This window comes from Rhodamnia argentea, chromosome 4 (genome assembly GCF_020921035.1).
Source record: "Rhodamnia argentea isolate NSW1041297 chromosome 4, ASM2092103v1, whole genome shotgun sequence".
NCBI lineage: Eukaryota > Viridiplantae > Streptophyta > Magnoliopsida > Myrtales > Myrtaceae > Rhodamnia > Rhodamnia argentea.
Genome location: NC_063153.1, coordinates 26,412,508 through 26,435,383, shown reverse-complemented (window position 1 = coordinate 26,435,383; position 22,876 = coordinate 26,412,508). Strand labels below are relative to the sequence as shown.

Genomic DNA, 22,876 nt, shown 5'->3' with positions numbered 1-22,876 from the left:
GAACTAATCAGGAAAGTCAAGGTCTCGAATATGAGATATTTTACTTTTCATTATAAGATTCTTAATTTAACACAGGCAAGGTCTAAAGTTTGCTGTTGCATGATATTTCTTTGCCTAACATGAAAAATAAAAGGCAAAGAAATATCATGCAGGTTCAGATAACTTTGGAGAAAAAGCAGCTTTAAGACTTTTCCAATGAACATATTTTCTTCAAAGGACAATATCTTTAAATTTTTGACTGAGCAGTTTTATCTGAAGACAGAACAAACCTGAATGTGTCAGGGTCATTTGGGTTCCCAAAAAGAGAGTGCTTCCATTGGGGACCATCTGAGTCATTGAATGATTTGACAACATCCATCTGGGAGATTATTGAACCACAGCAAATATGTCAGTTGATCGACTACTATAATTGCCAAAAGGAGCTGGAAACTTCAAACTGGAAGGCGCTTTCAACATCAAATTATGTACATTATATAGTCTGATAAATGCCTCGGAAAAATTATTGAATGTTTCGTTTCTGCTCACAGGTGCTAATTATCGCTAAGAGAGTTACTCATTCCCTTTAAAGTGCATGTGGCAGAAAAACACAGCACATATACAAGCAGAGGAAAAGAAGGTTTCTAATGTACATTGCACAGACCTAGATTTGAAGAACCAAGCGACTAGTAAGGAGATATCGAGCTTCAATTACAATTTCATACAGAAAGGCAATAGCACATTCTCTGTCGTTCAAGAACTTTCCGACTGAGAATCCTGTTTTCTTGCAGAAGAGCACATTCTTGCAGAGCATCTTAAAGTGTTGATAGCAAACCATTTCAGATGGGTAATCAAATTCCCAGTACAGAAATGCTTTTTGAGGAGCAGAGAAAAGAGACCACTAGAAAGCAATATATATATTTACTTGTATTGCCACGCGGGCAGAAAATTTGACAAGTCCTTCTTCAGTGAGCTTTTCAGAAGCACTTTTTCCTCTCAGGCCCTTTGTGACAACTTTAGTGGAATCTCCACCTTTATATCGTGCTGAAAGACCTTCATCAAAATGCATCTACAGACCGAAGGAAATTACACGTAAATGAATTGCAGGTCAAGATTACTCATAAGAAATTTCTAGTAAGCCCATACAATCATTCAAACTAGAAAGAATAAACACCAATCTCGAACCAAGTTCAACCCAAATAACCATTACTCTCTAGACATAATAAAGGTCACTTATCTTTTCCCGCCAAATCAGAGAAAAAACACTCTCAGCAACATTTTTTTCTATTCGTGGACAGCCTCCATAGCTGTTGTCAGACAATGTGAACATAGATAAGGAGAAAGTATTGATATCATCATTGGACATCAACAGTATTGTATGTGCATTTTTTGCTAAATGATAATTTATCTCGCTTACTTTGTATACGAGGAAATCCACCCACGCCTCTCAGAATTTTATAATTTGTTAAATTGCTCGTATGTTAAGATTGTCTTTCGTGTATTGCCCCATCTTCTCTACTTCAATTTTCATTTGAATCTCCATAGGAACGGAATTCTCAAATTTGAGATAGAAATTGATAGCCCCAATGGCAATCAAAGGTACTAGGACCAGTACGAGGAATCCTTAGCATTTATCTTTTATTAGTGATAAACTAGGCACAAGGGCCCAGAGTTATCAGTGAGACAAAGCTCACATGCTTGAGATACTAACAAATACCTTAGCATGTTCTAAATGTTTGATGGCTTCTTCCTGCGTAGAGGAATTCATAAATAGTTGAATACAGCAAAGCCCAGCTGCCACGTGGTCCTTCTTGATAACCTGAACCATAGAGAGAAGTGAAAACAACTCGTGAATCAAACTTTAATTACAGTCCCAAGGAGTGTTTGGTGCCAAAAACACAAATCTACCCACAGCAAATTTGCCCAATGGCATGGGCGCTGGGAGTGGGAACAAGGGGCAATAACTATTATTGTTGCTATGTAGCCTCACAATGTGAAAAATCAAGTTAAAGCAGACACATTATAAGTTACATTCACAAAAATATTTAGCGCAAACGAATAACTTTATGAAGAGCAAAGGTAAATCTTATCATCGAAGTAAAAACACAGTTTCTCAACTGACGGGAGACAAAAGTGAGATCATCTCTTCTAAAGTTAGCATATATTTATAGTAAATAGCAATAATCACAGCTAGATCTTGTTTGTAGTAAATTACCATCTATAACATGAATATCATGTTTAAGGATGGAAAAAAAGAAGTGACGTATCTTTTCCAATTGATTGCTACCCTTCGGTTCCACAAGCTAACAGTATGCTAAAGAAATGTCCGGATTATCTGACTGCATGTAAGTAGGAGATTTTTTGAGGTTTAAACATTTACTTTTTGCGAAGGGGGGAGGGGGAAAGGAGAGTCTTCCAGCGATGTAACTTTTAAAGTGAGATAAAAAAGAAACTCAGGACGAAACACTCACAATATTGTGCTACTAAATCATAAATAAAAACATAAAGAACTTTCAAAATAAGCTGACTGCCACTAATGAAATAGACAGCATAACACGAAATTGCAGCTTGCTTGACCATCTAAAAAGGACACTATTCTCACAAGCATGCACAAAGTCTAAAGAATTCACTCTACAAGGAGTAAATTATACCTGAAACCTGTACAAGTAATTGAAATGCTTATGAGTTTCACAATAAATGCAGATTCGAGCAAGGGCTGCTACTGTATGTTGAATGATCGCATCTTTTGAACTTGATGAGAGTCTCGTCGAAATTACTTCTTCCAAAACAGGCATGGCACCATAGCCGATGCAGAAGTCACACAAACCATCAATTGTCCCATAATCAGTTGCTAGAGGATCCGGCCTTTGTGGAGATGATGATGAAGTAACAACCCCATGGCCTGAAGGTTGAGGTGGTGGATCATCCGGTGGAAAGAATAACATACACCCGTCGCTGAAATGGCCATGCCTAAATATAAAATTAAGCAAATGCTGCGGAGCATACTGCACTTAAAAAAATATACAGTCATGAGCTCTAAAGGGAACGAAGAAAATATGGATCAAACCAGAAAATTAATGACAGCTTTAAGAAAGATAACATGTCCATACACACTCTGTACTGTTCACATTTGAAGTTGAACCTTCTGTCGCTTTAGGGATTTCTAATGGGGTTGTTTGACAAGGAATACTCTAAAGTTACCATCTGGATGACTTCATTAGAGGTCTCAATTGACAATCAACAGAAGAGCTATTTCCACAAATATGACAAGTAAAAGAGCTAAATTGCCAAATTAAAGTAGCCACTTTGCAAATGCCCCAACCAATAGGTGTCAAGACAATTTTCCGCATACTATATATACCAAGTATCCCACGAAAAAAGCTTCAATTAGCAATATTCAGCTAGAATCTTCAGACGAGGGGCAGTGCACAAATAAATCTTCCATACACATATATGCAAAACTTCTGCATACAAATGATAATTGGACAATTTGCATTAAGAAGCCTGCATGACGGTGGGCACCAAGAGAAATAGAGCAACACATGCCAAAGTACATAAAATATTGAAGGCTAATCTACGTCCTGTGAGTAATTAAAGCATTCCAGATACAGATCATATGTGTTGAAGATTAGTTTACCTCCTGTAGATAATTTACACATTCGAGATAGCGAATACTATCCAGATTGCTTCGGGGTCCTTCTTCCAAATCCAGGAAATTAGAGTCATTTGCAGAGTTTGATGAACGTCTAGACTTCTCTGAACGTGGGAATGTAGATGGCATGTACAGGACATTAAGGTATGAATCGGCAGAAAGTGAATCATCTAATATCGCTGGAGCACTTTTAGCCAAATGGTCATACCTGCAATGAGAAATCCATCATTCACAATCTATCTCAGCAAGCATGTGAAGTAAACTTCTTGATTTTGTAATGCGGAAATGGAATCATAATAGACATGAACAGAGTTTAATAGTATGAAGAACATTAACTGTGCCAAACATGTCTAAATAGAAAACACAAGATGAGCTGGAAAGTTCACTTCTGATAAACTTTATCCATAGACAATGCAAGAAATGTATAGGTCAAAACCTACTCAAACATGGACAAGATGTCAGGTTCAAGTGACTCAATGAGTTAGTCAGCAACCTTGGACATTTCTCATTCTTCTTCTTTTTCCCTCTTTGGGAGACAGCTCCAGAAAGCACACAAAGGTTTGCCATTTGTAACAAGTAGAGCCATGATACAGACTAATAGATGCTCCTACTCTTAGCCTAAGTAAGATCTATTCATAGTTGGTCCCTCCTCCACAACACAGCTTCTCGTTTTTCATGAATGTGTCTCCGACAATGCTTATTGAGTCACCAAAAGATGCTATCTGCACGCTAAACCAACACTTCCTTCCACCAAGTACCATTGTCTGAGAGATTTAGTTCTTGAAAGATCTTCATTAAAAGATTAATGTCAACAGAAGAATCACATAAGATATGGAGTAGCAGCTCACTTTATTTGTAGAGTTGGGAGGGAGAATTACGGTGCATTTGTAATAAGGCAACTATAACTAAGCCTGATTCTTTTAATTCATCAAACTCCATCTCTTTCTCCTGTTTTAGTCTTCTGTGGAATCTTTCGATCAAGTGAATTCCCCAAATAGTAGATCCTTGTCCTTTTAGCACATGAAGAAATTTGCATTCAAGAACAGTCCTACATGTATTGCTGCTCCTCTTTGCCTCATGTGGTGCATTGGGAAGGAATGAGATAGGAAAACTACTCGAAGCATCTGAATATTCTCTTCATTCAGTTTTTGCTGATTCTAAGCTTTTATGGACTTCTATTCTATCTTCTTATGAATTAGTGTTTCTCTTGTTAGTCTCTTTCTCCTGTTCGTGCATGTTTTGTAATATATATTATGTACTTTGATAAAATACTTAAATATTAAATCACGTCTTCATCTAATAGCTTAAGCTTTTAGAACAGTTGGCATTGGTCCCACAAAATCCTACATGGTATTAGAGCAAAAGGTCTCTTTCCAGGCCCCATTTGCCTCCCCAATTAAAGTACATGCTTAGTATTAGACAAAAAACCAGATTAAACATGAGGGGGAGTGATAGAATACTAAAATATTAAACCATGCCTTCATCTAACAGCTTAAACTTTTAGAACAGTTGGCAGCGATCCCACAAAATCTTACATACTTAAAACAGTTCTCACTATTAATAAATTTCCATCTTAAAAACAAAAAAGCAATTAGACTCATTAAAAGGATATGCATACAGATCCCTAAAACATCCGACAATTGAAAAGACAAAAGCAAGAGGCAGGTTCTTGAATGGAGACAAAAGCAAAAGACAAAAACAAGTTCAAACTGGATTCTCACAGCATACCACAATAGACTATAAATGGAGAGATCAATCAAGGTGAGCCAATAGGTCAATGAACAAACACAACCCGCACCGAAAACAAGGCAAGTAAGGCAGGTTTCAACCAGAGCCGAAACCCCGCATTGTCATGTGTTGAACCAAATTCATCAGTTCAGCTCAGTTCATATCGAGCATTTAGCTTTGGAACTTATTATGTCCGCCTGCCCTAATTTAGCCAAAAGAATTTTTTGCTAAAAATTTCCAGAAAAAGACAATAGAGCCCCATAGCCTTCAAGGTCCTTGAAGAGAGAAATGTGACAATTGCAGCCCGAGAGGTTGCCGCTGCTGAAGATATCAGCAAATCTTCACAGTCCATGGGTAACAGTCATGTGAAGCCTGCCTCTCTCCCTCTCTCTCCATCCCTCCCTCCCTCCCTCAATCTATCAAAGAGTAACTGCAACAGGAAGAAAAATCCTTCAATCCTTGCAAAGCCTGAAATCTAGCCAAGACCGAAGATGGAAGCCAGCCAAGGTCACTTGAACCCTGGCATCATCGTCACTGACCAATCATAGGGGTGATGTCGTCTGAGCTCTGCAATTGTTTGCATGGTTCTACAACTCTCTGTCTCTCTCAAACACCGACAAGCATGAGGAGCAGCAGCACCAGTCATTCTCCGGCTGACAATTAGTATGACACTTGCAGAGAATTCGTGGTGAATCCTCACTGGTTGCTTTGGGGTGAGAGACGAGTAAAGCAGGTTCGTGTTTGCGCTGCTTCAAACTTGACTTTATTTTCCTGCTTCTCACGTAATGGATTTCGGGTTCTTACCAGAAACCCAAAGCAAACATTTTCTTACTTCTGACCCAACCATAACTGAACAAACCCAAAACGTGACTTATGTTCCAGGTTGCGTTTTCGGATCCTCCAGGTTGTTTGGCAGCAGTCGAAAAGATCCATTACGGAAATGCCAAAAGGAAGACAAACCAGGAACTAGAAGACCTAACCAGGCCATGTACCAATATTCCAAATTCCTTTAGGCTATGTTTGGAAGAGAGGAAGAGAAAGAAAGGGAGCAGAGAATGCTCCATTTGAAAATTTCGATGTCTTTTTTCACTACTCCTAATTTCCCTTACTCCCAAACAAGAATTTAAGGGCAGGATCCTGGAGCTACAGCAAGCACTCCCCCCAAATTATCCAGAAAAGGAAGGAGGAAAACCTAGTGAGATCCTGCTGGCACACAATCAATCCTCTACCATACCAAATGATCCACCCACGAAACAGGTGCTCACAACTTTCCAGACTTACTGATTGGAAAATTTGGTCACCGAAGTCTGACCCATATCCCTCAAATTATGACAGCATATTTTCTGAAAGAAATGCAGATCATTGTCAGAGTCCCTTAAGAAAATCAAGGGCAAAACTCCACCATAGCATAACCATCACAAGTTTTTCCCATAACCGGCTTCTCAAAAGGGGAGACTCCGACCAAGAAACCCCCCCAACACCCGCCCGCCCCAAAAAAAAAAAAAAAGTAAATAAATAAGGGGGAGAAAAACATCTGGAACTTATCCCACTATGTGGCTTGGGAACATAAGTCTTTCAAATTTTTTGTGTTCTATTATCATTGTCACATTCAACGTGTTTTAAATCTTCCCCTGCTCCTTATAACCTGCTCACTGATATTTCCATTGTATAATTTCACCATCTAGTTGGAAGATCCAAAGGCCACTCCACGTGTCCAAACCCCATAACACCCAAGGGACACGGCACAACTGGATGACTTCTAAACCCCTAAAATTCCAACTAAATACTCTTCTCGCATGATCATGAAACTGTTCCACTCCAACTCTTATCAGAATGAAGTTCATTGCCACCCCCTTTATGTATTCTTAGTTCGATATGGCTATACAGACTAGATTTCTTTTACCTACTAAAAAATTATGAACAGGATAGACCCATTATAAAGAGACCAGTTTTTCCTCTCTTTAATGTAAACATAGAGTGGTCCAGCTGCTGACGGAAAAGGCAAGCTTTCAAGTTCAAGTGCACCCATTACCTCTTTCCTTTGCCCGAGTATCAAAAACAGTTACCTTCACGTCCTTCAGAGAACAAACCCATTCCTTTGCTGACCACAACAGAGGAGTCATTCTCTTGATGATACAACACTGACATTTTGTATCTGAATAATCCACTTCTAGCATTAAAAGTCACCAGAACTTTCAAGCCCATACTTGATTTGCAAGGAAGATAAATCAAATGATCAATCATTGACCCACTCTAATCTCAGAGTCCACAACCCTCCTACACTCAAAGCAAGAGTTAATAATTCATCTGCAAGAGAGCCATGTTGAGATTATCACCCAACAGAACCACATGATCACTTGAAAATGGCTGAGTCAGGGCACGGTGCTGATAAGTAACAATGCCAAACACCCATGACGAGTCCTCACTTAAAAATGGGCCATGCTCAAGGAGCCCATGACCCTAGGTTGTTTGGATAGTTTAGGATTAAGATCCAAGATATCAACTTGTCTTCTCTAGAAAAGCATTCAAACCCTGTGGATATTCTCCAATAGTAGATCCAGATCTCGTCATTAACCAATCTCTCTTGGCCTAGAAATGGCAGTGGGGCAGGCAAGTCATTAGAGGTGCCCCATCCCCACGCTACGCCCAACACGGCAAATTTCTCCACCCCCTCCCCACCCCTGTGGGGCATGCAGATACCCTCGTCCCAAGTTGACATTGAAGTCTAGAAATCGCAACAACTAAAGGTAACAATTTATAGAAAATATGCAAACTGACTAAATTAGGTACTAACATCAAGTAAAATGGTTAGGGGAGAAGTATCGAGTTTGATAATTTAAGAAGCCAAATACGGAAAATAAAAGACACATACATTGGTGAAAATGTAAAAGTAATATAAAGAAACTAGGTTTTGAGGAGTGAAAAATAGCAGGGAGGTTTGTTGGGCAGAAACAGCATCATCCATCCCCGCTCAGCATGCAAGGCAGCAAAATTTGCCCCTCCACACCAAAACTCATGGATGGCGAGGTCTAGCTGCCCCATTGGAGCCAAGCAATTCAGGTCTTCATTTTGGGAGGGTAAAATTGCCTCCCTACCTCGGCCAAAACTCAACCAAAAGACATAAGGAAACCTAACCCTCGCTAGTTGTCCTCTCCAAGGCACACTAAGAGGCCGTTCCCTACATGGAAACCAGCTTCACCAAGTTTTCAGCACCAAAAAGATTTTCCACAAGTCCAACACCTTAGCACTTTTATGGAAGACTAAATCTCTAAAACCACCTTCAACCTCCCTAAAGATTAACATTCTGCCACGAGCATTGCATTGCAAAGAAAGTAATAAGGATCTCTCATGCTTCCACCTTCCCTTTCACACACCGAAAGCTGTTCAAAGCCTCCAGAAGCCAACCAGCTTGGCCTACCCAGACAGAATGAAAGATTTCTTGTAGCATGCCCATAAGTTTCAGGAGGACCTCCAGACTACCTACAAGCCGTAGATATGAGGACTTGAGCTCACTACAATTCTCCTATTTACTACTCGTGAAATTTTAAGAAGTGCCACCGGTCTAAATAAGAGAGCAGGTTACGCCTTCGAATATCCGACAGGAAAGAGAACATAATACATAGCAAAAGAATAGTCAGGAATGAAAAGAAAAGCCATCTTCATCAGAACCAGGGGCTTGAACCTATTGAAAATCAAGCCCAAAAAGCTTCCAACTTCCACATATGTCAGCTCGACCTCTAAATCACTTGTTGGCTCTGCCAGGAAGGGATAGCAGAGAAGGAATAATTGCCAAAGAAATGATAGAAGAGGACACTGGAAGGGAGAAAGCAAAAGAAGGAATGGCAAGGGAAGCGACAGGTATCCAAAAACACAAGCAAAGCAACTAGAAATGTCAATGTACTGACTGGTATCCTCTCAGCAGATCAGCAATCAACACGGGCAACACACTTCTAGTCAATTACACATCTTACATTGAACGGACTGCTGACACATCAACAGGCGGTCCTCCTTCAATTGTATTAATGATCTCCATGATGGCAGGTGTAGCATCACCCTTATACAATTGAAGCGCTTGCCTGGAGAGAGAGAGACGCATATCAAAATTGATAAACATGTGCAAATTGATATATTGGCATAACGCTAGTTTTTCAAAAGGAAAACATACCTAAACTTCACTCGAGCTTGTCCATAGTGTTCTGTTCGAATTAAAGCATGTCCCCAAGCATTCCATACAGGAAAGACATCTATCTGCAAGAGGGGAGACATATATAACCATTTAACTAGTCAAAATAGCACAACACTGCCGCCGATCTGGGTTTTCTTCTATAACCCTCACAAAGACTAGGCCGACGTGGACTGCCACATGGCTGCCAACTGCACGCCACGTGGTGCCACGTCAAACACGTGACTGTTGCAGAAACAAAAATTACCTTGCACTTCTTACAAGTGTAGACAGCCATACTGTATCGTTCATCTGCAATCAACCTGTCTCGAAGACGACCAGATGACTCCTTGTCAGCAATATCGTCAAGGGAAGCAGCAATCCCAGATCCTAGGAGACTCTGAAGCAGTTCGGCACGTCCAAGCCATATATCTGTCTGCAGAAGAAGTTCAGAGGGCTCATCGGTAGACTGACTACCTACACTCGAGCTACCAGCATCTGATGATGTGTCATCTGCATCCTTATTTCTCTCAGGATTGCTAGATAACTCACTAGCCCCAGCCAGCTTTCTAACAAGAGATTTAGCAAAGAATAATCCCTGCTCATAAGAAATGGTTATTATATTAGTTCAACCTGTCTAAGATGTACTTTCCATTATACTACTATGAACTTCCCACAGTTGTGCAATGTTGTCAAATTAAGGAATTATCCAACATTGGTCATTTGTCATGCTCCCTGAACCAATTCTCGAAGAAAGAAGAACTAACCCCAAAAAAGGGGTATGACCACTGAATGACTGCCAGGTGAGAGCTAGCACCTTGACCTTACACATAAGTGCTTCTTATACAACTTCTCAGATCAACATAACTTAATGAAAGATATGGAACTATTTCTTCTAGTTTAAATACTTCTCTCCCTAGCTATGCTGAGAGCAAACCTGCACAAATGTGTCTGTTGCATGATATGCCCGTCCAACTGTTTCCATTGATGAACTCTCGGGCAACTGTTGGCAGCTTAACACATTTCTCATCTGATTGACACACAAGTCAAGGGCACTTTTGGCAGAGACGATCTCATCCGAACACAGCGAAAGCAATGCCTGAAACAAAAAATCCAAATTTTCTGCTAAGAAGAAAGATGCAAGAAAGTGACATCACATAATCTGTATACCACCTTTAACATTCTTCGCAACATATGTCAATTCAAAGTACAGAAGAATTTGACAATTCCAACACAGCTAAGCAAAAGTGCAACTCCACATTATAAAACAATTTCATATGTATTAGCAATACCAAACAGTCAATGCACTATAGAAGAATCACAGAAAGAAAACCACCAGTATACTCTATCTTCTCTCTCTTAGCCACATCTATGGAAGATGTTGCTATTCTACAGGATTAGTCAAGATGTCAATTTAACAAGATGAGTCCACAACATGTGAAACCCATAGGATTAGTCAAGATGTCAATTTAACAAGACAAGTCCACAAAATGTGAAACCCATCTCATCTTCTGGTTTAAGACATGTATGTGGGAGCCTGGAGTCTAATGAAACTCAAGAATTGGGGTGCGAAGTGAAGGAACTTATCATCAGAGAAGCCATAGGACGGAAAAAAGTTTTCCTCAAGGTCAAATTTCAAGTTAAAAATACCTGCTTACTGTGGCGTTTCTGTGGACGTTTATGGTCGAAGCATCTATACAATCATAATTTGAAGAACAATTTTAGAGAAATAAAAACCCTCAAACACATTTTTCTCCGCAGATAGGCAAATTTACAGGAGTCTTAGAGCATCTATAATAATAAATCATGCCTTCATTCAGCAGCTTAAGTTCTAGATCGGGTGGCCATGGTCCCATAAAATCCTACTACTCAAAACCTGGTCTTTACTAACATAAATAAATTGATTGATCTGCTTTCAAGCTCACTTAACGGGAAATCTGGATGCATTTGACAAGCTCCCGCCTCAACCAGATTTTCCCGATTCCTTATTTTCAGCTTATTGGCTCTGGCAAAATTAGGCCTGCTTAGTAACGCTTAAGCAATTTCAATAATGAAAGAAGCCCCATCTTCATGAAAAGCAACTTTAGTACCCTGGACCCCCAAACTCATCAAGTGATCCATCGAAGACACTCACCTTGAAGAGAATAACATCAGGGGCACTTTCATACCGATGGGACGATCTGACAGCTTCATCCTTACTTGGATCCCCAGTTAACATCCACTCATCAACTATGGAAACAGGTGGAAGTCGGTCTTGCCCCTCAGCAGAAAAAGATGTCATTGAATCTTCTTGAATACCTGCCATCGCCTCCCAAGCAACTCTTTCAGATGGCGATAATCCTGAACTCTTTCTTTTCCGTTGAACATCTTTCGAAGCATTCTTTTCTCCAGCATTTCGAGGGCCCCAAGAAAAAGCTCGTCGGGCCTCTTTCTGCAAGTTACTCAGACTGTTCGAAAAAGATGACCTTGCTGAAGCACCTGCTCTTGATTTTGGTTTTGACCTTGTTCCAGAAACTGATATGCGAGGTTCCCTGGAGGGAGAGCTTATGCTGACCACAATAGCTTTAGCAGCATAGGCGACAATCATAGAATTGTCTCTCAAGGAAGGAAAGTCTTTAAGAATCTATAAAAACATGATTCATTCATCAGTTACAGAGAGAGGTAAAGAATAATCTAATAATCACTAGCTGCATTCATCCATGATAAACTCTCTCAATGCTAGATAAGGATTTTTACCCCATAACATTAGGGTTTTTTTTTTTTCGGCTGAAAAAAATAAACATTAGGCTTTTTATTTGCGATGCAGACTATAAATAAGTATCATACTGAAAATTATCTTCTTGAGAAGTAAAATACCAAAGACGCAGATTGCAGCTGCTTCCTCATAAGGAGAACCTCAAGAATCAGATGAGGGTGCTCGTGCAGAGAAGAACATCTTTGCTGCCATGGCAGTGGCAGGGCAGCAAGAACACGGAGACCTAAGGCCCAAGAGTTAAGCCTAGAGATCTCAACATCTGATAATTTCCCATCTCTCCGCTTTAGGAAGAAGTGAACCTTCATAATATCAACAAACAAAGTAAGTAACCCAAGGAGCGACATGGAATTGTAAAACATATAAGCAAGAAAGAAACAAGAGGGATCACCAGAAGCTGCTTGGACCGCAAGTTGGGTAACAACTGCATGGCACCCATTGCAACTGGTAAAGCATCTTCAGAGTCACGTAGGGAGGAGAGAAATCGTGAGGCTTCTGCTGGACCTCCACCATTCAGAGGATCTGCTGTTAGAAGTTTCACAAGTTGTTGAGCCTGTAACTCTCTCCTCATATCTACAGATAAACCAGCACTTTCAGCCACTTTTAAAGCAGCAGAAACAGCTCCCTTTTCAGCCAATCTAAGAGCCAAGCCCTCCGGATCTGCTTTACATGCAGCTTCAACCTAGCAAGAGTAATCTGAAAGTCTGAGCATCTAATCAAATACAATTATTGCTCAAGCTATAATTTCACTTTGATTACTCTTAACGATCTGAGCGAATTAGTTTAGGACAAATGACCTGTTGCCAGCTGCTATAATGGTCGTCAGCACTTAATATATGACTGTACTTCTGCAAAGCTTGTCTCATTTGCAAAATCTGAATCAAAACGAACTTGTTACCCAAGAAGAACTCAAGGCTGACAAGAGTATGCTGATGAAGAATCACAAAAACCAATGCTTAAGTAAAAATGAAACAAGTTTCTGTCTCTAGGAGAAGATTGAACCAAGTGAATCTAATTCCACCTCATTTCTGACTGGATCACTATGAGGCAGATGGCAGCTGCACATGGTGAGAACATCCAAGGCGGCATCGAGTTCCCATCCATGCATATACCTGGTACAAAATATTCAAAAAAGAATGACCAAATAGAGAAGATTTGATGGCAACTACGCACAGACTGTTTTGGAATATCAAGAACTCAATGTTATCAATCAGGTCATCTGCATTACAGATTCTTATTGACCCTAAACATACTTAAGAGCAAGTTTAGCTGCCAGTTGTTTGTCCTTCAACCGCAAGCAATACTGCCAACTGCCACTCCAGATGCTGTGGCCTGCACAACTTTGTGTTTGACCAGATATCGAATGATTTTCTTCGCCACGCTCAATTAATAACTGAAGTAAGCGGTCTGAGGCACCATTACGTAGAAAACGATCGGATAGAGCAAGAGCATCCGTTAGTTTACCTTCATCAATTAATCTGAAGAAGTAGAGTAGTGAGATTCAAAACTAAACCGTGATGAAATCAGAGGTAGAATATCATATTAAGTGCAATACAAATCTCAATTATAGAGATGAGGCCACATTTAGCACTCTAACTTGCATGGTTTTAGCAATTAGGTCCTCAAACTTTTAATCAGTGCAATTGAGTCCTCTAACTTGCTGCATCAAGCACTTTCATCAACACATTTAATTATGTTAACACAGCAGCGGACATGGTACTATTTAAGAATTTGATAAAAAGAGGATTGATAATCGCTGAAACTTTTCACGTGATTCACCATAACTTCATCAATTGGAGCAAATGCCAGCAACATTTAGTTTTCATGATCCAGCTTAATCAACTCCTTGAATTGCACACCATGTAAAGCCACCGCCACAGATTATCCTTTTGATCTCCAGGCTTGGTAAACATATTCGCTGCCACGCAATAGTTTGAACCTCTTGCTTGGTGCTATATACTCAAGGCTGGGTCCTCGATTCTTAATTGGAGAAACATGTTCATTTCGGGATCCAACGTCCTCTCAATCCGAAGATTGTCCATTACCTATCATCACAATCACATCCACCTTGTCATTGTTTCTCTATGGAGGTGTTGACTATGTTGGCAGGTCCAGCTAGTGGTGGAGGAGATGGAGTGGTAGCCGCAACAAGTCTACGATGTTGGTGGTGGCGACGGCTGTTCTCTCTCTCCCTCTCTCTCTTCTTCTGTTTTACTAAGCTAACATTAAGAATTAATAATATTGCCATGTTGGCAACCACACCGACATAATTAACCGTGCAAACAACAAAAGGATTTGGTTGCACAAATCAAGTTAAAGGACTTAATTGCAACAATGATGCAAGTTAGATAATTACAAAAGGACTTATCCCTGAAGTATAACATAAGTCCATCTAAAATTATCATCAAGCAAGAATTTTCATACTTCTTGATATAAAAGTAAAAAGACATCTACACAAGTAATCATTTATAGAACAATATAAAGACCCAAATAGAATGACAAAATTCTATCCCACAGGTGATGTGAAACCTACACAACGAGTTATTGAAGCAAAAGATAACACACCAGATGTCAGCATCTAAGCCTGTTTCTTTTTAAAGGCTACATGTGATGTCTTATAACATCACCCTCACATCATATTATGTAGTTAGGTCATCTGATACTTTTCTCCATGACACTGTTGCAGTCAGTCTAATAGATGGCCCACTAAAGCTGGCATCCCATATGGCAAATAGGTCAAACATACAATAATAATGTCAGAAGTAAAAAACATATTCTCTTACAAGATCGGTGAAGATGATGATTTGTTTAGGGAAGAAAATAGTAAAATTAATGAAGGGAATAGCAATTTGAATCTTGAAAACACTAGAACAGACAACACGATATTTAAACAAGATTGGATAATACAGTTAACAATCACATTTAAACAAGATTGGATAATACAGTTAACAATCACACTTGAAGACAATTAACCACAAGTTTCAAAATTTCATTATATCCAAACTTAAGGAAATACAGAAAAAGTAGAAGTGGAAAAGACAAGTATGCTGTATTCAATCTTTGAAGACAAAAGAAGAGAAACATATTAGAAAAGAAACAATGTGCACAGCAAGGCTGCCTTTCCAGTTCCGTTATAAATTAAAAACTTATCTATGAGACAATTCTTAAGATGCAATAGATCACTATCAGCGCATCGTATGCAATATGCAGATTGATTCCATGTAGGAAATTTTTGACGCAAACTAGCAATATATCTCCATCGATGCATCATATCCAATATGGAGATTGATTCCATGTAGGAAACTATGAAACGATCCCTGCAGCATTTTATATCACTAGAGCACCATTAAATAAAACTTCAGTAACTAACAATGGACCACATGGGGACTACAACATGGTATCCACTATCAATGTCTGCTACCGCATTTAAAATAGGGAAGACATTTCAACTCGATAATTTCGTTGAGATATAAAGTGAATAACAACCCTACAAAATGTTTTCAACTATAAATGAAAAACAACCCTACAAAGTGCAAAAATTGCAGAATGACTTGCTCCTGCCTGCCCTATATACTTGAGTATGTTGATTGCCTCATCCAATCAGATCTACTATAAAACCAACCAGCCAAACTTAATTAGAATTGACAATCCAACACTATGGCAGTTTGATTTGCATCTAAAAGAACAAGTATTCCACAAGTTCAAAATCTTCTATAATAATAAGTCTCGCACTCGCGGAGATCTGTGGAAGGGAAGTTTTATTGAAAATCACACGCTTACATATATCAGACTTAAAAGTACAAGTATTCTACTTATAGAGAGGTACCGGGCAGCGCCATCATGACAGATATAACATGCAAATTCCATAATAGAGCTAAAAGGACAAGACAAGGAAACTGAGCAGCCACAATTATTAGATATTTCATCTCAATAGCATCATTTAATAGTTGGATTAATAAGTCAACGTAAACCAAGAAGCATCTGCAGAAAATATGTTATAGAACACAAAGGTTATGAATGCATATATAGTAGTGTAATTAATCTGACCCAGCTTTTTTCTACTGAACTATCTCAGGATATGCTGACTGTTCTCAGTAGGAAACAGCCTAGTTGATGTAATCGCCTCCAGACTTTTTACACAAGCAGTCAAAACCCTAGCTAACTAAATCTTGGTAGAAATCATTCAATCCTATAGAAGTGAATTTTGACCAATAAAGAAGACGCATAAGTCCATAGACACTTGAAAGGACAACTATCAGAATGCTAGGAATGCACTTAAAAGAAGTGAAACAGGAGAAACTAACTACCTCTCAACAGCTTTCTCGTAAGGTTCTTCATTCTCCCAGTCAAATGAAAGATGCACCGCCATGTCATAGTCGGCACAATCGGACTTTAGAGAGTCATCACAGGTTTCAGCAGGTCCCCCACTTTGACGATTGACATCTGTCAGAGTGATAGGGATCCTACTGCTACCACCACTTTCATCAAGTTCAGAATCCGTGTCACTGTCATGCTCACGGGCTCGTTTTATAGCAGTTCTTTGCTCAAACCTAACTTTGCCATCATCAGCTGTTTGCTCAGATGTCACAGCAAACTCTGAAACTCGATGAAGGTTGGTTTGCATTTGAATCCAACGGTTTAAGGTTGGAAATCTATACATCATTAACATATAGTTAACAATGGAAATCAGATAACTTATAAAATACCAATGACTGCATTACCTCTCAGATTGATCAAGAGCGAACTCATAGAACAAACGATCAGCGTCAGATGACTGCAGTAAACCATTGTTGAAGGAACTGGAAATAGAAGAGTCGCTGCCATTGTATAAGATACTGCTCCCAAATACACATGCTAGGACAGCCCTTACGGGAGAAACTTTTGCCAGATGTTTTATGATATCCAACTGAAGAGAGAATAGTGGCCCACCAGCTGCTCCAGAGGAACAATTAAAGGAGTTGCCCTTAGCTTCTCTAGAAGAGGGAGTGAGAATTTTCTCCAAGTGACTCCTAGAGCACATAGTAATAATAGGAATGCATGCCCATCCACGGCCAGAACGTGGTGGATAAACTGGAGGTACGCAGGCAGAAATTACTTCATGGACAAAATCAGCACGCATTATCTCTGCCACTTTTGCCGCCGCATCAGTGTTTCCGCGGTCAAATACCAGACGAGTCAAAAGCTGCAGGGAAACAGGTCAGTATTCTGTGATTATGAGGTTTAACTTATCAATGAAGGCCACATCTTGCCCAGACTTATATGTAATTACCATGAAGCAAAGCCATCATACAATAGTCACTATTAATCATCACACGAAGAGATTGAAAAGAAAGAAGACGAATCATGAATAATCTTCTAGCAAATGAGCAAATTTGTCGACCAAAAAAAAATGAGCAGATTTGACTTTCAATAATAGCTGAATCGCATGAGTTTCCATAGAGTACCATATCAAGATGATTTTCACGATGTGGAAACCTACCACCTAGATTAGTCACCATCACTTTACTTAAGCAAGTTCAGTAGTAACATTTCTCTGAGATGATCACCTCACATCTAATACTTCAAAAATTAAGACGAACTCCTAGCCAGAATAAAATAGATAGATGGCTGCTTTCACATATAAGATGACAAAAGCATAATTCACCCAAGGAAGAGATAAAGACAAAAAGAAGACAGAACTTCTCTATTTTTGGATGGAAGGCTTTCACTCTAGAGATTCTACAGATATTTATGCACACGACCTCATTTCAACTTGCACATACAGTGCCAGGGAAGTATATTTATGCACAAATTTAATGCCAGAGAAGCAGGTCTTATGAGATAAGATGTCCATACACTTCCCACATTCAATAAATGTGGTCATAACAACTTTAGGGATTCCCACCAGCGCAGTGTGCCACAACAAAAACTCTCTCAGGGTTTCAAAAACGATGTTCCGTGCCATAAAAATCTTTTCATAGGAGAACTGCACCATATTCTTAGTTTGAATTAATTTTCAGGAACTTCAAGAAACTACACACATATCTCCAACACAGCAATGAACATAATCATAAACCCATACTTTGGAAAAAAAGAAGTAAGTCATACATCTTTAGGCCATTCATAGACGATTGAAAAAAAGTTGAAATCATGAGTTGTGTCCGTCCCATCAACTATGTCACCAATTGCAGCAATGTGTAGTATGAACTGCGAAAGATATGTTGTTGGCTTGGAAGTTAAAGGACCAAATAATCTCTTTCCAGAGTCTTTCAAATCATAATTGTTAGCCTGCAAATTCCTTTCTGTGGTCATTGAATTCAACGGTGTCTCTTTGACAGTTTTTAACCCGAGGCCAAGAACTCCATCCTTATATAATTGTGAGAGACTTTTACGATCAGCAGATACAGCCTCCTCTCTGCTGGAATTGGCCTCTGTTTCTTCGTCAGCAATGGCTCTTGCCAGGTTATATAGCTTGCCTAAACGTAGAAAAAAAGAATAAGAAAGCTGTAGTGCATGAAAAAGATGATCGAAACTCCCAGCACATAAAGAAAATGTACCACTTAAAAACTGTCGCTTGCCCCTGTGAGCATCTTCAATCATCTGATGTAACAAACCAAGAGCACGCTCCCTCTGCCCTTGTCGGTGAGAATCCTTAGATGACGAGATGATGATTTCCCCAGACAGGATTTCCTGAATAGCAGGAGGATTATCCTGGTGCAAAAAAAAAAATAAAGCAACCAAAACGTCAATCAGAAGCACACAGGTAAGAATCATGATATTGCTATTACTTAATTCCAATGGGATTTGCTCACTCTCACAAAAGTTTGAGAACCAGAACCGAACCTGTGTCACATGTTTTGAACTTTTATTGTTTATTTTAGATTTTATGGATGATTGAGGACTTAAGCTCTATTATTTAGATTTTATGTCACATGTTTTGAACTTTTTATTGTTTATTTTATTTTACGTATTCGTTTTTTATATATTGTCGTTTATTTAATTTTACGTGTTCATCTTTTACGGATTGTTGCTATTGACAGATGAGAAACTTTCATTTTTATTGTTGCGTTTATCTCATTTTGCTTAACTAAACATGAAAAATAGAAGAGGAAATTGGCAGGTTCCTATCACAGGTTCCAAGTTCCACGGCTCACCCCAAATGGGATTTACTTCTACTTTAAGCTGAACACTCTGTTGGAAATGGGGCATTAAAAGAATGCTTTCCAAATCTTTTTGCAGGGGACTGTTGTTGTTGTTTCAATGATGGAATAATCACTTGAGGAATTGATTTCTTGAGACAAAACCAAGATTGGGAGTACAAAGCTTTGCTAATCTTTTACCTTTTTTATATGATTTTGAATATTGCTCCCACATCCAAGGATGTCTTGCTTTGGAATTGGAAGAGAGAACTTTCTTTTTCTGTGGAGTCAACCCACAGGCTGTCAACAAAGAAAGTCGATACTGGTAAAGCAGTATTGCCTTGGAAAGATGGTTGAAAAGTCAGAGAACCAACAAGAGTCTACTTTCTATGTTCAAAATAATCGCGACAGTCTGTCTCCTTTTCTTGCGTTAGAAGTAATCGCATGAGGGATTCTCGCCTTTGATGAAATGTAGAAAAGAGGCAAGGTGCAGGTCAACGGATTCTCCCTATAGTATCCAAAAAAGGCAGAAACAGCAAGGCATCTTTTCCCTCATGGTCTTTCTTCAAGAAGAATGACTTGTGCAGCTTTTCATGCATGAACCAGGCAGGGTTATAGCAGGATCTATGGAGGAAAAAATTATGGGCCTGCATTCAATTGTCAAGCAGCAAGAAGAGAAGAATTTCCACAATTTCTCTCGGCTGTTTTCATTGACTTAGAAAGAGAGGAACAAGAAAGCCTTTGAAAAAGAGGAATATTCTGTTTTTGTAATAATTGAAAACTGGCCCAAAATCCTACATTTTCAGCGTAAAGAGTTACTTGCTGATGTAATGCATAGATTAACGTTGCCTATGCCTTTTTCTTTAACATTGCAAGCCAAGAGGAGTGTAACCCTGTCCAAGCCCGAGACTGTCATATATACCATCCTGTTTGCAATTGACACCCGCAAGTTTGCACCCCAGTTTCAATTTTCTTATCATAAGGGTTACACAATGATTTTGTTACCTTTTTCGGGAGTACATCTATTGCAACAACCTCACCCCCTTTCCGGAGATCGGGTCTCCTCACAATGCTTACAAGTGAGGAAATAAGATTCACAAGATTACCGAAAATAGTATATGTTTGTGTGGGGGAAAAAGCCATAAAAAATCCTAAACTATGTCCACTGTGACACATTTACCCCAAACTTTTTTCCGTGACACAAAAAACTCCTAGCTTGTACTCATGTGACACATTTACCCCAAACTTACACCCGTGCGACACATTACCCCGAGCTTTCTCTTGTGACACCAAAAACCCAAACTTGTAGACATGTGACACATTTATTCGATTTGGGGTAAATGTATCACACGGGTATAAGGTTGGGGTTTTGGGTGTCACAAGAAAAATTTTGGGGTAAATGTGACACGCGAGTCCAAGTTTAGGATTTTTGGAGTCACAAAAAAAAAATTGGGTAAATATGTCACAATAGGCATAGTTTAACATATGAACATATGTACACACATATACATATATGCATTAGGGCCACGTTAACAAGTGCCCCTAGGGCACTGATTAAGTATATTTTATTTCGGATAATCCGATTTTCAAGGCGCTGATGTGCATAACACAAGGGAACTTAATGGGTTGCTTAAGAAGTGCCCTTGAGGCACTCGTTAACATAATCTTCTATATAATCTAACAACTAACGATGGTAAAAACTACATCTACATGGTAGATCTACATTTTACATGGTTTGGTCACTTCTGAAGATATGCTAAGTGCAGCAACCAACATTGCTTTGAACATTTTCTCTACTTGCTACTCGACAAATTCAAATCTGACCTGTTCCAAGAATTCATGGAGACGCTTGAGCACACGCCTTGACACAGAAATCACTCCAACTTCAAGAATCTGATCCCAGTAGGTAGAGCCCATTTTTGGAGACCCTCCTGGATATATTTCAGACAGCATAACTTGAGCCTGAAATGAGGTAGAAGAACAAGGTTGGAGCCAGCATATGGTACAGTCACTCTATACATCTGGCAAACACTATTATGGTACTGCATGCAAGAAATCTGATTCTGGCCAGTGCGCAAATTCACATCCCCGTTACATTCCTTGATAAAAGTTGGCCTTGGACATGATCTAACGTAAGTAGGACCAAGAACACTAAAAGCATAAACCTCCAATAAATGACACCAAGAGTCCAAGCATAAAGTAAAGCCTTTATTTATAAATAGAAACTAGCTCCTCCTCAGATGTTAAGGATCTCAAAGGGGCATGAACATGATCAATCAGTATAGAGAGACACGTTTTTGGTCAATATATCAAATTTGAGCTTCAAAGTGTACCTGATCCAAAAGCTCTTCGCACAAATTTCCAGATTTTGCAGATGTTGCAGCCATGTCAATGCATAAAAGAATCTGTTAGCATATGAGAGACGTCAGGCCACAATGCTCCGTAGCACATTTTTTCCACATTGCTTACCATTATTAGGACTTTCCGAATGATATGACCAGAGTACGATCAATCGAAATAAAATCGGTCCTTTTAATACTTACTGTGGCCAGAGGACCTAACTGGGAACGTAATGATGTAAAATCAAGATCGCGAACAGAGGATGTTCCATCAGCAGCACGAGAGACAGCATCTTCTACCTAAGAAGAACAAATCTCAGTCAGAAATGGACACCACCAAAACAATCTGGACAAAAAACATAATTTGGAATAGGAAATCAAGGTAATTGTACCACATAGATTGTTCGTTTCAGAATCAATACAGCACTCAAGTAGAGGCAACAAAATATAGTACTTGGGCATGCCAACTACAAACCTACTTTAGTACCAATATTCAAAATAAAGCAGGGTAAAATGGACTGAAATCAGTGGACAGGAACCCTACAGGAATTCTACGTGATGGATTCCTCCTCTCCCCCCAACACCCCCCACCCCCAAAAAAAAAAAAAAAAAAGTATCAACAGTTGATAAAGGACCAATCTGGACAGTACAGATGCTCTTTTGAATGCAGTATCCACCCATTCTGACAATTCCAAGGTAGCTTTATCTTCTGCAGATAATGAAAATCGATGAACTGCTTCTTCTCCTAGGTCATACTTGGCTCGCTGCATGCAGCTGCACAAAAGTAAATTCCAATAATCAAAACTCAAAAGACTTGAAACTTTCATAAAGAAATTATAACTAAATTTCTAATAGAAACCAGAAATGTTGAGAAGTTTAACTCTATCAAGAATGCTAAAGAGGATTACCTTTCTCACCAATAAGACAACAGAACAAACATTGGGCAGTATTCTTATTTCTAACTCAGTTTAAGAACGTTCTTAAAGAGAACTGAGGGACCTTAACACCAGAAAATAGATCTAAATATAAACAACTTAAAATGTCATCTAGAAATAACCCCACCCACCCACCAAAAAAAAAAATAAATTTAGTAAACGAAACAAAAAACACGGATGGTGGAAAACAAAGAGAATACTTTTGTAGACATCA

The 22,876-nt window shown here is 39.2% G+C and overlaps 1 protein-coding gene across 4 annotated transcripts in view; it reads right to left on the bottom strand.

Moving 5' to 3' along the window:
• Window positions 1-22,876, bottom strand: part of LOC115753985 — a 36,504-nt gene that overhangs the window by 5,197 nt on the left and 8,431 nt on the right. For 2 of the 4 annotated variants that reach the window (XM_030692862.2, XM_030692865.2), the window contains 22 exons: window positions 22,378-22,501; window positions 21,932-22,027; window positions 21,722-21,793; window positions 21,213-21,350; window positions 18,358-18,960; window positions 16,992-17,452; window positions 16,578-16,922; window positions 13,524-13,748; window positions 13,292-13,382; window positions 13,068-13,145; window positions 12,662-12,952; window positions 12,375-12,572; window positions 11,653-12,141; window positions 10,456-10,617; window positions 9,787-10,116; window positions 9,522-9,604; window positions 9,328-9,432; window positions 3,614-3,836; window positions 2,628-2,981; window positions 1,694-1,795; window positions 902-1,045; window positions 270-358 (listed from right to left, as the gene is read on the bottom strand). In XM_030692862.2, coding sequence (XP_030548722.1) covers window positions 270-358; window positions 902-1,045; window positions 1,694-1,795; window positions 2,628-2,981; window positions 3,614-3,836; window positions 9,328-9,432; window positions 9,522-9,604; window positions 9,787-10,116; window positions 10,456-10,617; window positions 11,653-12,141; window positions 12,375-12,572; window positions 12,662-12,952; window positions 13,068-13,145; window positions 13,292-13,382; window positions 13,524-13,748; window positions 16,578-16,922; window positions 16,992-17,452; window positions 18,358-18,960; window positions 21,213-21,350; window positions 21,722-21,793; window positions 21,932-22,027; window positions 22,378-22,501 — 4,803 coding nt within the window. Of the gene's footprint in view, window positions 1-269; window positions 359-901; window positions 1,046-1,693; window positions 1,796-2,627; window positions 2,982-3,613; window positions 3,837-9,327; window positions 9,433-9,521; window positions 9,605-9,625; window positions 9,657-9,760; window positions 10,117-10,455; window positions 10,618-11,652; window positions 12,142-12,374; window positions 12,573-12,661; window positions 12,953-13,067; window positions 13,146-13,291; window positions 13,383-13,523; window positions 13,749-16,577; window positions 16,923-16,991; window positions 17,453-18,357; window positions 18,961-21,212; window positions 21,351-21,721; window positions 21,794-21,931; window positions 22,028-22,377; window positions 22,502-22,876 lie in introns of those variants that run through there. The other 2 variants (XM_030692863.2, XM_048277024.1) reach the window with 2 other exon arrangements.